Here is a 16,225-nt window from a genome sequence, read left to right as displayed (position 1 = left end):
GAAGATTAAGATTAAGGTTCAATCTCTCTGAACCTCAGATCTGTGCCTCATGTTCATCATTTAGCTATGGTCAAAGCTAGGTGAGTTAGGATGCTTGGGTACTGTTTCTAGAAGAGGCAGCGAGTCTTACCTGTTTCTATATGTGACAGTGGAAAAATACAAGGCTCCTGGAGTGAGGGCTTTGGAGATAAAGGAGAGATTAAGCCTTGGAGCAGGAACTGCTTAGAATTACTTACCGGAGAGAAATTTATTGCCCTTGCTTTTCTTCAGACTCCCAGCTCTGCCTAGGAGCCATTTCCATTCTTTGAACTTGCTGTTCCTTAAATTTCTTCTCTCAGATATCCTAATGTTCTCTCCCTCACCTCACTTGGCCTAAAAGGCCTGTTTTCGGTGAGGACTTCCCTAGCCTACTATGTATTTAAATTGCAACCTCCTATCACCTCCTCCTCCCCATTGCTCTTTGTTTTATTTTTCTCCATTGCACTTAACATCATCTGTCCTCCCACTAGTATATAAACTCCATGAAGGCAGGGATTAAAAAAAAAATTCACTGCTATAACCCTAGTACTTAAAACACTGCCTGGCACATACTGAATACTCCCATGGATATTTTGTGAGTGAAAGAACTCCAATATGGATTTTTTACGGAAGGAGTTTCCAGAGTTTCCCTCCCAATCTTGTTCGAAACTTTCTTCCATTTTTTTTTTTTTTTTTTTTTTTTTGAGACGGAGTCTCCCTCTGTAGCCCAGGCTGGAGTGCAGTGGCACGATCTTTGCTCACTGCAAGCTCCGCCTCCCGGGTTCACGCCATTCTCCTGCCTCAGCCTCTCGAGTAGCTGGGACTACAGGCGCCCGCCGCCACGCCTGGCTAATTTTTTTGTGTTTTTAGTAGAGACGGGGTTTCACCATGTTAGCCAGGATGGTCTCGATCTCCTGACCTCGTGATCCACCCGCCTCAGCCTCCCGAAGTGCTGGGATTACAGGCGTGAGCCACAGCACCCGGCCACTTTCTTCCATTTTATTTCCCCCTTCTTTCACACCTGAGAGTCTCTCATCCTAAGTCTAGGATCCAAGAAAAAAAGCCTTTTATTGCTCCATGGAAACTTACCTTGGCTTTGATTTAACCTGGAACAAGGAAAGATCCCTGAATGAGACAAATAAAAACAGTCTACATGGACATGGAAAGCTCATTTCTAGCTCTGTGAAGGTAGCATTATAGAAAGTTGGGAGAGGCTGTAGAATCTGCCATTTGGGTTGGCTGAGGTGGCAGAAAACTCTGAAGACTAACACTCCCTCCTTTGTAAGCATTCACTAAATTTCTGAGGTGAACAGTAACATGGTTAATTAAAGTCCTAGCCCTTGCTGGTTGAGTTTCCCATTTTTGTTCTGTTCAAGTTGGTCTTTTGGTTCTCGGAACACATAATTCCTGCAGAAAGGTAGCCTAAGAATGTTCAAGATGGTCAGGTGAGGGTAACCTTTGTCTTTATTTATCTTTTGAGATGTAGTTTTGCTCCTGTTGCCCAGGCTGGAGTGCAATGGCACAATCTCAGCTCACCGCAACCTCCGCCTCCAGGGTTCAAGCGATTCTCCTGCATCAGCCTCCCGAGTAGCTGGGATTACAGGCATGTGCCACCACGCCCAGCTAATTTTGTATTTTTGGTAGAGACTGGGGTTTCTCCATGTTGGTCAGGCAGGTCTTCAACTCCTGACCTCAGGTGATCTGACCACCTTGGCCTCCCAAAGTGCCGGGATTACAGGTGTGAGCCACCACGCCAGCCAACCATTGTCTTTAAAAGAGCTGTGCCCCCTCCAGATGTAAGCCCCTCCAGTTCTGAGCTCTATGTCTTACACTTAGGCTCTTAGTATGCATTTGAAAGAATGAATTAGGTTTCCTTAAGTAAATAATTTCCCTTTAGAGTTTGGTGCTGAAGTAGAAGTAATTAGAAGTAATTAACTCTCAACCATTTCGTTCAATTGATATTGAGCTCTTTCTTTGTACCTGGAGCTAAGAATGTACAGTAGTGAACATGATAGCCCCAGCCCGAAAGGAGCTTATGATCTACTGGAGAAAACACAGAAGGAAATAGATTTTAGGACAAGGCAGAGAAGGACCGTGATAAGCTGGTGCCATTGGAGTATACCTAGTGGGCATTAGTCCAGTCTTGGGAGGTTGGGGAGCCCTCTGGGGGGAGATGTCTAAGCAGAGATAAGGCTGAAGAAAGGGTAGTATGGGAGCAGCACAGCAGAGGAAACAATGTATAAAAGCTTGGAGGACAGAGAGGGACAATGCTTTCAGGGAACCTCAGGTGAGTAAAGCACAGTGGCTGGAGCATTTGAGAGGGTGGGGAGTGCTGAGAGAATGGGGCTAGAGAGAGAGAGGCTCAGGCCAGATAATGGGCCTTGGATGCCATGCTAGGGTCTTTCTACCTCATTTTGGGGTTGTGAAGACCCCTTAAAGGCAAGAATTCTCTGATCACAGAGTGGTGAGAACCTTGGAGGGAGCAAGACTGGCAGAATGTGAGAGGCTGGTGGCCTGGATGATGAACTAGGGGATGGAGAGAACTGGAGCATCGAGGTATATTTAGGAGGGGGAAGTGATAAGACTGGAGGATTGATTAGATGTTACACTAAGGAGAGGATTCAAGATTGACCCCCACTGCATTTACCTCAGGCAGCTGGGGGGTGGTGTTGCCATTTATTGAGGGAATACGGGAGGCAGAGCAGATTGGGGGTTAGTTAGATTTCATTTGTTGCAAGTGTTAGAAGCCAACTCAAGCTAGTTTAAATGTTTTTTTTTTTTTCTTCTTTTTTAAATAAATAGAGACGTTGTCTCGCTACATTGCCCAGGCTGGTCTTGAACTCTTGAGCTCAAGCAGCCCTCCTGCCTTGGCCTCTCAAAGTACTGGGATTACAGATGTGAGCCACCACGCCTAGCCTTAAATGGTAATGCATCATAAATATACTGTGGTACCTCAGAAGGGACCTGCATCAGGAACCTGAGATCTGTTGGGGATCTCTACACAGCTGTTCTTTGCACATCTGATTCATTTTTTAAAAAATTTGTTTTATTTTTAAATTTTAATATATTTATTTATTTATTTGTTTTGAGACCAGATTATGAGACTGGTCAATTTTTGTATTTTTTGTAGAGATGGGGTTTCACCATGTTGCCAAGGCTGGTCTCAAACTCCTGGGCTCAACTGATCTGCCTGCCTCAGCCTCCCAAAGTGCTGGGATTACAGGCGTGAGCCACTGCTTCTGGCCTTGATTCATTATTTCTCTGCGGATTGGCTTCTTAACCTTTGTTGTAGGTGAAGGATGGCCACCCACACCTTGGTTTTGATTTCTTTCCTTTTAGAGATCAGTCCAGATTGAACTATGATGGTAGTCTCAATTCTGGTTTTCCTGGAGTGAGAATTTGGTTGATTTGATTTGGGTCATATTATCCAATCATCTGCAGTCAGCGTAGTACCAAATTCTCCCTCCAGGCGTATTCCAAAATTAAATTCAGTCAGCTTTTGATTTTTGTGAGGAATTAGGAATGATCCATAGAATGGATAATCGTCCTTTCTTTTTCCCTTCTTGCTGTGACCCAAGCTACACTGGTTGATTTCATAGGCTCAGGGGAGGCAGACTTCCCCTAGCATACGAAAAACCAAAATCAGAAGAATAAGTCTGCTGGAAGAGTTTTCTATCATTTATAAAGTGTATTCCAAAGCACACAGAAATTTCAGGGTTATCTGGATTAGTATTTACCACCACTTTCAGATTGTTTACCAAGATAGTAGAAAATTTGAAGCTCTGAGACAGATTTCACTAATTTTTGTCACTTCTAGTAACCAAATAAGAATTGCCTGCAGTGGATTTAGCTAAGTTTTAGCCCTAGCTAAAGGGAAGGGAGAGTGTGCTTATCTGTGTGGGGCACCTGCTTAATGTCTGACACTGTGCTGGGCACTTACTTTAGTTTATAAAGAAGAAAACAGGAGTTTAGAGAACAGAAGTGATTTGCCTGAAAACACAGTTTGTGAGTAGCTGCAATTGTATTTGAACCTGGATGAGATTTGTTGTGTTTATCGGGGTGTCTGTGGAAAACATGGAAGAGCCTGGGGCAGCCAGAAAGCAGAAAGCAATACAAATGAGGAGTGCAAAAATGGGAGTGAAAACGGTATCCTAGCAGCAGGTACTTGAGACTTAAGAGTGAAAAAGGGTTGATGAATGTAGCAAATGGGGATAATAGTAGTAATGATTAGGGTTTGGAGCCCCGGGGTGTGGTGCTTAGGGGGCGTCTGTTCTTGGGTTCTTATTTCCTCCTTGGCTTTTAGTCCTGGAAGCTAGTGATTGCTTTTTGGAGAGGGAGTGTCTCAGAGCCAGAGCCTGGGAAGATAAGAGAGAGGCTGCCGTGGGGAATGAGGCTCTGATAGATTAGCAGATCCCACTGGACCTAGCTTAATGGAAAATGTCTGTTTCCGTTCTTGCTCAGCAGTCTCAGGGTATGTGTGTCTTGTCACTCTTGGCAGCTGGAACAGAGAGGACAGTGGTGGCCATTGAGGCTCAGGTTCTGGTGAGGCCAAGAAGAAATACAATACTTTCTTATTAACAGACTCAACAGTTTGTGCCTCAAAACCAATGTGTGCCTATTGTGGACCGGGACACTCTCAGCCCTGGATGCTCTGGTGTTTCTAGCATTGTCCTTCTTTCTTGATCTAATGGCACAGACCCACTCAGATGGCCATTTGCTGGTCTTTAGCACTCTCTAGAAGTTGACTCCACAACCTCCATTTAATATACTCTTGAGGAAAACAGTTTGGCAGTTCCTCAAAAGGTTAAACAAACAGAATGATGATCCACCAATTTCACTCCTAGGTGAAAAGAATCAAAAGTGGAGATTCAAACAGATACTTGTACACCAGTGTTCATAGTAGCAATACTCCCAGTAGCCAAAGGTGGCAACAACCCAAGTGTTCATCCACAAATGAATAGGTAAAATGTGGTATGTGCACACGTTAGGATATTATTCAACCTTAAAAAGGAATGAAATTCCGATACGTGCTACAACATGGATAGACCTTGAAGACATTATGCTAAGTAAAGTAAGCCAGTCACAAAAGGACAAATATTTTATAGTTACGCTTATATGAGGTATCTAGAAAAGTCAAATTCATAGAGATGGAAAGTGGAATAGCAGTTACCAGGGGCTGGGGGGAGGTGGGGATGAAGAGTTACTGTTTAATGGGTGCGGAGTTTCTTTCTTTCCTTTTTTGAGTCACCTTTTTTTTTTTTTTTTTTTTGAGACATAGTCTCTCTCTGTCACCCAGGCTGGAGTGCAGTGGCTCGATCTTGGCTCACTGCAACCTCCGCCTCCCGGGTTCAAGCAATTCTCCTGCCTCAGCCTCCTGAGTAGCTGGGATTAAGGCGCCCGCCACTACACCCAGCTAATTTTTGTGTCTTTAGTAGAGACGGGGTTTCACCATATTGGTCAGGCTGGTCTCGAACCCCTGACCTCGTGATCCGCCTGTCTCGGGCTCCCAAAGTGCTGGGATTACAGGCATGAGCCACTGTGCCCAGCCCTTTTTCTTTTCTTTTTTCTTTTTTTTCAATGAAACAGGGTCTCAGTCTGTTGCCCAGGCTGGAATGTTGTGTCTCGATTATGGCTTACTGCAGCCTCTACCTCCTGGGCTCAAGCAACCCTGCTGCCTCAGTCTCCCCAGTAGCTGGGACTACAGTAATGTGCCACTGTACCTGGCTATGTTTTTAAACAATTTTTTTGCTGGGCATGGTGGCTCACGCCTGTAAACCCCGCACTTTGGGAGGCCGAGGCTGGTGGATCACGAGGTCAATAGTTCAAGACCAGCCTGGCCAAGATGGTGAAACCCCATCTCTACTAAAAATGTAAAAATTAGCTGGGCGTGGTGGCGCATACCTGTAATCCCAGCTACTTGGGAAGCTGAGGCAGAGAATTGCTTGAACCCGGAAGGCAGAGGTTGCAGTGAGCCAAGATCGCGCCACTGCCCTCCAGCCTGGGTGACAGAGCAAGACTCCGTCTCAAAAAAAAAAAAAAAAGGCCGGGTGCGGTGGCTCATGCCTGTAATCCCAGCACTTTGGGAGGCCGAGGCGGGCGGATCACGAGGTCAGGAGATCGAGAGCATCCTGGCTAACACGGTGAAACCCCATCTCTACTAAAAATACAAAAAATTAGCCGAGCGTGGTGGCGGGTGCCTGTAGTCCCAGCTACTCGGGAGGCTGAGGCAGGAGAATGGTGTGAACCCGGGAGGTGGAGCTTGCAGTGAGCCGAGATTGCGCCACTGCACTCCAGCCTGGGCTACAGAGGGAGGCTCCATCTCAAAAAAAAAATTGTTTTTGTGTGGAGATGGGGGTCTTACTATGTTATCCGGGCTGGCCTCAAACCCCTGGGCTCAAGTGATCCTCCTGCCTCATTTTTCTTTCTTTTGTTTTTTTTTTTTGGAGACAGGGTCCTGCTCTGTTGCCCAGCCTGGAGTGTAGTGGCACAATCTTAGCTTACTTCAGCCTTGGCCTCCTTGGCTCAAGCAATCCTCCTACCTCAGCCTTCTGAGTAGCTGGGATTACAGGCACATGGCCGATTTAAAATTTTTTTTTTTTTTGAGACAGAGTCTCGCTCTGTCGCCCAGGCTGGAGTGCAGTGGCGCAATCTCAGCTCACTGCAACCTCCGCCTCCCGGGTTCAAGCGATTCTCCTGCCTCAGCCTCCCGAGTAGCTGGGACTACCGGCACCCACCACCACCACCCCCAGCTAATTTTTGTATTTTTAGTAGAGATGGGGTTTCGCCATATTGGCCAGGCTGGTCTCGAACTCCTGATCTTGTGATCTGCCCACCTCGGCCTCCCAAAGTGCTGGGATCACAGGCGTGAGCCACTGCACCCGGCTAATTTTTAAAATTTTTTGGTAGAGATGAGGTCTCCCTACAGTGCCCAGACTTGTCTCAAAACTCCTGGGCTCAAGCAGTCCTCCCATCTGGGCCTCCCCAAATGCTGGGATTATAGGGGTGAACCACTGTGCCTGGCCATCCCCGCCTTGCCTCATTTTTGAAGTTGTCATTTTAGTGTTCTGTTTCAGGGAGTCTGTCATTTATGGTGTGTCATGAGATGATTCATAATCGGGGTCAGTAGAAGTTTTATATAAGATGTTCGGGCTGGGTGTGCAGTGGCTCATGCCTGCAATCCCAACACTTTGGGAGGCCAAGGCAGGTGGATTGCTTGAGGACAGGAATTTGAGATCAGCCTGCGCAACAGAGTGAGACCCTGCCTTTTATCTCTACAAAAAAATTTTAAAAATAAAATAGCTGAGCATGGTGGGCAAGTGCCTGTAGTCCCAGCTACCTGGGAGGCTGAGGCAGGAAGATTGCTTGAGCCCAGGAGTTTGAGGTTACAGTGAGCTGTAATTGCGCCACTCTACTCCAGCCTGGGCACAACAGAGCAAGACCATGTCTCAAGGGAAAAAGATGTTCAAAGAGAAGAATGATTGTGAGTAGCCATAGCAGTCCTCTAAATCTAGAAATAATAGACTGTTCTGAAGTCTTTATAGAGGTTTTTTTTTTGTGTGTGTGCTTTTAAACTATAAACTCAGGTTGTCAGTATAATGGAAACAATTTGTGACATTTACAGAGAAATTGAATTTTCTTTCCACAGTGGATCTGGCCTTCAATTCTATTAGCTGTGGAGCAGTTTGCCTATTACAGTCTTATAGTAGCCACTTTTTGTTTTTCAAAGGATCTGAAAAATAAGAATATGCTTGTATAGTTTTATAAATGTAATCATCTTAAATTTGGATAAAATTTGTTTATTTCAGATTATTGCCATTGGACCTGTTGCCTATGATGTCAAAGTTTAAACGTATTTGGGGAATCCATGAAAACCTTATATACCCCACAGTGAGGTTGTTCTGTGTGGTCTGCCAGAAAGGAGATAAGTCTTCATGGTCAAAAGACGAGAGATGGTGAGGAGTCTGTAAGGAGCAATGAGAGTTAGTTTAGAACAGAAAGAAAAGGTAGAAAATGCTTAGGTGCCAGGTGCTTAAGTCTTTTCTTGGGTGAGTTTGATATCTTGGCAAACCAGAGAAAATAATAATTTTTGAACTTTGTTTAGAATTTTAGTTTGTGTCATTTTCACTGGCAGTAGCTCCTGTGGTTGTGACATGGGTAAGTACTATTTGCACCTTAGGCTTGGGGAAGTTAAATAGCGGGATCCCTTAGCCAGTGAGGGGCAGAGCTGAGACTCAAACCAGTGCTTCTGATTTTGTGCTTCATGCTCTCTCAGCTATGTCGTGTGGGATCTAGTGAGTGTGAATCTCAGACCTGGACAGCAGACAGCTCAGTGTGGTGTTCCCGCAAAAGCATGGGCACTGGAACTGGTTCTGATCCTCGTTCTGCCCCATCCTATTTTATCTCTCTGAGCCTTACTTTCTTTACCATAAAGTTGAGATAATAATAATGCCTACTTTGAAATGTTATTATAAGGATTAAATGAAAAATTAGTAAATTGCCTGATACATAGGAAGCACTTGGTGGATGGTTGTCCTTTCCTTTGCCACCCTTTCCTTTATCCCCCACATTTAGATACTAAGATGGATTTCCCTTACGGGTTAAAAAAAAAAAAAAACATATTTGGCAGCAGTTAGTAATTAAATTCATTGTGTACTGACTACTGGGAGGAAGTATTCAACTATAAGAAATACTCTTTGCTGTCAGAGTAAAGGCAAGAATATATGTGAAAAATGTAATGTTTACAGAGTAGGCACAAATGAACCTGAGTTAATATGGTGCCATCCTAAGCAAATGAGTGATGTAGGGACACCTAGTGAAAAGGAGCAAGGTGAGAGTCATCAGAGAGACTTCTCAGGAGTTTCGAGTCAGGAAGTAGAGAATGCAGATTGATAACAGAATGAGAGGTGGCAGTGATATGGGAGGGGTGGGAGTGACAAGGGGAAGGACTTACATGAAAGGAAGCACAAATGCAAACAGGAGGTTCTTTAAGGGGATTCAACATTTTTATTGTAAGTTGACATTTATCATTGTATCTATAGGATACAAGATGATGTTAAGATTTATGAATACTGTAGAATAATTAAATCAAACTAACATAGCTATCACTTCAAATGCTTATTTTTTTTGTGGTGAGAACATTTGAAATTCACTCTCAGCAATTTTGAAATGTATAATACACTATTATTAACTATATTCACCATGCTGTGCAATAGATCTCAAAAAAAACCCTCAGACTTATTCTTCCTGTCTGAGATTTTGTGCCCTTTTACCATCGTTTCCTCAGTGGTAACCACCATTGTACTCTCTGCTTCTATGAAGTACCTTCTTTTAGATTCTACATGTAAGTGAGAACATGTGCTATTTGTCTACTTTGTCTGCTTGGCTTATTTCTCTTAGCATAACGTTCTCCAGTTCTATCCATGCTGCTGCAAATGACAGAATTTCCTTTTTTAAGGCTGAATATTATTCCATTGTGTATAAATACCACGTTTTCTTTATCCATTCATCTGTTGATGGACACTTAGGTTGCTTCCATAACTTGGCTACTGTGAATAATGCTACAGTGAACATGGGAGTGCAGACACCTCTTTGGCAAACTGATTTCAAATCTTTTGGGTAAACACCTAGAGAAATGGAATTACTGGATCATATAGTAATTCTTTTTTTTTTTTTTTTTTCTGAGGCAGGGTCTCACTCTGTTGCCCAGGCTGGAGTGCAGTGGCATAATCACAGCTCACTGCAGCCTCGACTTCTTGGGTTTAAGTGATCCTTCCACCTCAGCCCCCCGAGTATCTGGGACTACAGGCGTGTGCCACCACACTCAGCTAATTTTTGTATTTTTTGTGGAGACAGAGTTTCACCATATTGCCCAGGCTGTCATATGGCAATTTTTTTTTAGATGGAGTTTTGCTCTTGTTGCCCAGGCTGGAGTGCAATGGTGCAATCTCGGCTCACTGCAATCTCTTCCTCCTGGGTTCAAGCGATTCTCCTACCTTAGCCTCCCGAGTAGCTGAGATTATAGGCGCCTGCCACCATGCCTGGCTAATTTTTATATTTTTAGTAGAGACGGGCTTTCATCATATTGGTCAGGCTGGTCTCGAACTCCTGACCTCAGGTGTTCCCCTGCCTCAGCCTCCCAAAGTGCTGGGATTACAGGCGTGAGCCACCGCGCCTGGCCGGGTAATATATATATATATATATATATATTTTTTTTTTTTTTTTTCTTTTTTTCTCCTGAGATAGGGTCTTACTCTGTCACCCAGGCTGGAGTGCAGTGGCATGATTTTGGCTCACTGTAACTTCCACCTCCCAGGCTCAAGCGATCCTCTCATCTCAGCCTCCCTAGTAGTTAGGACTGCAGGTGTGCCACCACCATGCCCAGCTAATTTTTAATTTAAAAAATTTTTAAATTTGTATTATTTTAATTATTATTATTATCATTACTGAGACCAAGTCTCGCTCTATCACCCAGGCTGGAGTGTAGTGGCGCAAGCTCGGCGCTCACTGTAACCTCCGCCTCCTAGTTTCAAGCAATTCTCCTGCCTCAGCCTCCTGAGTAACTGGGACTACAGGCAAAGGTGCCCGCCATCATGCCCAGCTAATTTTTGTATTTTTCGTAGAGACGAGGTTTCACCATATTGGCCAGGCTGGTCTCGAACTCCTGACCTCAAGTGACCTGTCTTCCTTGGCCTCCCAAAGTGCTGGAATGACAGGTGTAAGCCACCGGACTGGGCCTATTTTAAATTTTTATTTATTTCTGTTTTGTAAAAAATTTCTGAGTGAGGTTCCTCTTTTATTTTCTATTTCATCTTCTTTTTTTTAAATATTAGGGGGGGGGGTCTCACTATGTTGACCAGGCTGGTCTTGAACTCCTGGTCTCAAGTGATTCTCCAATTTTGGAGTGCTAGGAAGTGCTCCCAAAGTGCTAGGATTACAGGTGTAAGCCACCATGCCTGGTCTATTTTTTTTTTTTTGAGACAGAGTCTGCTCTGTTACCCAGGCTGGAGTACAGTGGCACAATCTCAGCTCACTGCAACCTCCGCCTCCTGGATTCAAGCAATTCTTGTACCTCAACCTCCCGAGAAGCGCGCACCACCACGCCTGGCTAACTTTTGTATTTTTATTTATTTATTTTTTTTGAGATGGAGTTTCACTCTGTCGCCTGTGCTGGAGTGCAGTGGCGTGATCTTGGCTCACTGCAACCTCTGCCTCCCAGATTTCAAGCGATTCTCCTGCCTCAGCCTCCCGAGTAGCTGGGATTACAGGCATGTGCCACCACACCCGGCTAATCTTTTGTATTTTTAGTAGAGACAGGGTTTTACCATGTTGTCTGGGCTGGTCTCAAACTCCTGGGCTCAAGTAATCCTCCCGCCTTGGCCTCCCAAAGTGCTGGGATTACAGGCGTGAGCCACTGCGCCACACTGTCATATGGTAAATTCTATTGTTAATTTTTTTAAAATTTATTTTAAAATTTTTTTTAATTTTAAGATTTATTTTTATTTTAAATTTTATTATTTTTATTTATTTTTAGTATTTGAGACAAGGTCTTACTCTGTTGCCCAGGGCGGAATGCAGTGACATGATCACGGCTTGCTGCAGCCTTGACCTCCTAGGCTCAGGTGACCCACCTCAGCCTTCCGAGTAGCTGGGACTACAGGCGTGTACCACCACGCCTGACTAAATTTATATTTTTAGTTTTTTTAAGGCACCTCTATATGGTTTTCCGTAATGGTAGTACTAATTGAGGGGATGTTTGAACCACACTTGGTGCTCTTATCTTATACTGCCTTTTATTTTTATTTTATTTTATTTTTTGAGACAGAGTCTTGCTCTGTCACCCAGACTGGATTGCAAGATCTTGGCTCATTGCAACCTCTGCTTCCGCGGTTCAAGCATTTTTCCTGCCTCAGCCTCCCGAGTAGCTGGGGATTACAGGCGCCCACTACCATGCCCAGCTAATTTTTATATTTTTAGTAGAGATAAGGTTTCACCATGCTGGCCAGGATGGTCTCAAACTCCTGACCTCAGGTGATCTGCCTGTCTTGGCCTCTCAAAGTACTGAGTTACAGGTGTGAGCCACTGCGCCCGGCCTTATACTACCTTTTATTACAGTGATTTGGGTACTTATTCTTTTTACTGGATTGTAAGTTCTTTGAGGGCAGGTACTTTTTTCATATCATGGCACACACACAGAATCTTTGAAGCACACTGCGGGAAATGGTCCAGACTGAGACTAGTGGTCTAGGACTCTAGCTGGCCAAGCCCTGCCTGGGACACTGGTTAGGAAATGCTGTGTACAGTACTTAGCACAGTGTCTTGAATATAATAGGTAATTATGATTGAAAGATACTTGGAAGAGATAAATTCAAAAAGGAACTTGTGAGATATGAGAGCGAGTATAGAACAGCAGAGGATTTGAGTTCTCACAGAATCTTGGAGATGAATGGGATCTGAGATTCTTGCCTAATTGCCTTTTTATTTGCAGATATCCAAACCAAGGCCCTGGGAACAAATGGAAAGCTTTAAGGTTCATGGCTGGGGGAATAATTTTTTAAAATAAAAATGTTAAAGCTTGCTATTCATATGCCTTGCGGCTCTCCTTGACTTGAAGGTGCCAAGGAACTGAGATAGAGCTAAAAGTTTAGCTATTTTTCAGCATGAGAGCTTGTCTTAGAAGCAATCCTGATGAGTCAGAAGGATAACACAGATGACCTCCTGTCTTGCCCCAGATCCTCATGGTCATCATTTGCCTGCTTTCTTCCTGGACATGAACAACTGTGTCAGACAATAGATCATACTTGGAGAAGGAATAGATTTCTCCAATGGCTTTGACCTTTAATGCCTCATACAAGAGTAGTTAACACACCACTCAATCCCACTGGAGTTCCCCAGCCTTGTGGTTATGTAGTCTATATAAGTGGTTTTAAAAGTGAAGCTGAGATTGGGTGAGATTGTGGGCCAATTTCCCATTCGTCTTCTAGTGGACAGAATTATAGGAAGAAGAATGGGTATAGCTTTTTCTTTCCACCAAGGACCAAATGGGAGGAAATAGTCTTAATTTAACAGAAAAGAAATTGATGCCAAAAAGGCTGTGCAACAGGTCTGAGAGGGCAGGGGAATTGAGTAATCAAGGGAGGCCAAGGCATACCCTGATTTCTCTGAAGCTGTTTGAGATCAGGAAGGGAGCTGTGTTGTTTGACTGGGCCTGGGGTGAGTGTACCTCTGTACAGAGGTGGGGCACAGACAAGATGGCCACTGTTGTCCAACCCTTCATATGTGCTATATTTAATGTGTTTCCTTTACTGTCCTAAAACAGTGAGGCCTTACTTCATTTCTTTTTCTCTTAGTCAGATTCTGAGGAAGATGAACCCACAAAGAAGAAAACTATCCTTCAGGTAAGCATTGTGATATAAACCATTTTTTTTCTCTTCCTGTATTATTTCCTCAAAGACAGGACTTACAGTATCCAGCAGTTTTCAGATTAGGTTTAGAGCAAACACAGATATTTGAGGACTATTTAGGTTCGGCTTTGTTTTTCTTTAGAACTTCAGACCTTGTGCATCTCTACCCTCTCCACTCTATTCCTGGCTTTAACATGCTGGTATTACCTTTCCTGGAAGACAGGCAGTGGTAGGGAGATGAATTGTAACTCAATTCAGTTCATTACGTATAGTGTAAAAGGATTATTTAGGGAGGGTAGAATAAGTGGATTAGTCAAAATGATGTTAAAATTGTCTGTCTTCTTCCTGTCTCATTTTTAACCTGGAAAATAAGCACTTAAATAGCACTTACTGTGTACCAGGCACTGTTCTAAGTGCTTTACTAGCATTTAATTGATTTCATCCTCATGATAGTGCCTAAGCCATAGTGTTATCATCCCTGTTTTACATATGAGGAAACTGAGGAACTTGCCCAAGATCAGACAACTAGTGTGGGCAGAGCTGGGATTCAGACTCAGGCAATCAGACAATGTATATATATATATTTTTTGAGATGGAGTTTCGCTCTTGTTGCCCAGGCTGGAGTGCAATGGTGCAATCTTGGCTCACCGCATCCTCCTCCTCCCAGTTCAAGTGATTCTCCTGCCTTAGCCTTCCGAGTAGCTGGGTTTACAGGCATGCGCCACAACACCCGGCTAATTTTGTATTTTAAGTAGAGATGGGGTTTCTCCATGTTGGTCAGGCTGGTCTCAAACTCCTGACCTCAGGTGATCCACCCACCTCGGCCTCTCCAAAGTGCTGGGATTACAGGTGTGAGCCACCGCGCCTGGCCAGTCTGACTGTTGAGTCCAAGCTCTTAACTGCTGCACTCAGCTCCTTGTAATTGAAACCAGAAGTCCTCAACAAGACAGTGCTAGTAGATGATTTCCCTGCTGTTTGCTTCTGTTTCCCCTCATTTCAGTACCATTATCCTGGCCCCCAGAAGTTTCTTCCCATTCCTTCCACACTTGGTGATTTATACATTCTAACCTCATGTTGATCATATGTCTCAGGGAAAAGCAGAAGTGGTCCTGCTTTTATAAAGTGGCTGTCTTGCCTGGCACGGTGGCTCATGCCTGTAATCCCAACACTGGGAGGCCCAGGCGGGCAGATCACCTGAGGTCAGGAGTTTGAGACCAGCCTGGCCAACATGGTGAAACCCTGTCTCTACTAAAAATACGAAAATTAGCCGGGCGTGGTGACAGGTGCCTATAGTCCCAGCTACTTGGGAGGCTGAGGCAGGAGAATCGCTTGAACCCGTGAGGTGGAAGTTGCGGTGAGCTGAGATCGTGCCACTGCACTCCAGCCTTGGCAACAGAGGAAGACTCAGTCAAAAAAAACATAAAAAAAAAAATAAAAATAAAATAAAATAAAATAAAAAATAAAAAAATAAAATAGTGGCTGTCTTGTGATTCAAGTGGCCTTCTCCTGACTCAGTTAAAGTTGCTTCCACCTCTGAGCAGTTTTAGAAGGACGTAGTTGTGTGCAAGTTAGAAAGATAACTGGCAAGGCTGATGTTTCTATTTATTTATTTAATTTTTTTTTTTTGGGGGGGGACGGAGTCTCGCTCTACCGCCGAGGCTGGAGTGCAGTGGTGCAATCTCGGCTCACTGCAAGCTCCGCCTCCTGGGTTCACGCCATTCTCCTGCCTCAGCCTCCAGAGTAGCTGGGACTACAGGCACCCGCCACCACGCCTGGCTAATTTTTTTGTATTTTTAGTAGAGATGGGGTTTCACCGTGTTAGCCAGGATGGTCTCGATCTCCTGACCTCGTGATCTGCCCGTCTCGGCCTCCCAAAGTACTGAAATTATAGGCGTGAGCCACCGCGCCCGGCCCTGGTGTTTGTATTTATAGTAGATGAAAAAGGAGTCATGCAAGATGTTGGCGTGCTGAGACTGAGCAAAGGCAGTCCTGTTACCACGATAGCTTCCTGGAGGAGGTGGACTGGCTCAGAAGGCGCCCCCACTGTAAGACTGAAGACTGTAAAGAACAATCTTCCAGGTGGTAGGAAGAAATGAGTAGATAGAGGAATTCTGAGCTCTTAAGGCAGAGTGGAGACTTAGGACTGCAAAATGTTGTAGCCATATGTGACAAGTCAGACACTTCAAGGTAGCCTGAGGGTGTACTCCGCCCTGTACCTCAGTGTGGTTCCTATGAACCGGAGCCTCTGGGTGCTTCCAGGCTGGACCAAATCTGTGAACACACACACAGCAAGAAGAGCCCAGTCTCCACATGAGCAGTTCTGTGTGGCTTGACTCAAATGTCTTATTTACTCTGGGCATTTCTTGGCTGAGAAGGCTGGAGTACACTAGTACTCTAAGACAGTGACACAGTGACCTTATTCCATTCTCCTTTTCCAATTGGCATTTCCCTTAGCTCTACAGTTAGGCCAAACGGGCCTTTTAGCATAGAGAAAGCAGAATCTGAGAGATTCTTTTGGGTAATAGGAGCTCTGGATGGGCTGGGCCAGTGAGCTTACAGATCAAAAGTTAAATGCTTGACTCTGGCATTAACAAGCTAATATGCCACATCTATAGGGCTTTCCTTGGGTAGGGTAGGGGACTTTCTTCAGATTAAAAAAATACAGCATATATATATATACACACTCATTTCTGGCTGACAAAACTACCTCTGTATGTATGATGGCACTAAACATACTAAAATTACATATTTTTATAAAAAGCAGTAATGTCTTAGATTAGGGAAATTTGCAAGCTGAGTAAGTCTGA

General features: G+C 44.3%; 1 protein-coding gene across 2 annotated transcripts in view; it reads left to right on the top strand.

Annotated features, from left to right (window-relative positions):
- The window catches only part of PRCC (proline rich mitotic checkpoint control factor), a 33,194-nt gene that overhangs the window by 1,360 nt on the left and 15,609 nt on the right, over positions 1–16,225 (top strand). For both annotated transcript variants that reach the window (XM_001167038.8, XM_009434615.5), the window contains exon 2: positions 13,365–13,412. In XM_001167038.8, the coding sequence (XP_001167038.1) occupies positions 13,365–13,412 (48 nt within the window). The remainder of the gene's footprint in view (positions 1–13,364; positions 13,413–16,225) is intronic.

This window comes from Pan troglodytes, chromosome 1 (genome assembly GCF_028858775.2).
Source record: "Pan troglodytes isolate AG18354 chromosome 1, NHGRI_mPanTro3-v2.0_pri, whole genome shotgun sequence".
Classification (NCBI taxonomy): domain Eukaryota; kingdom Metazoa; phylum Chordata; class Mammalia; order Primates; family Hominidae; genus Pan; species Pan troglodytes.
This window is presented reverse-complemented; position numbering and strand designations above follow the sequence as displayed.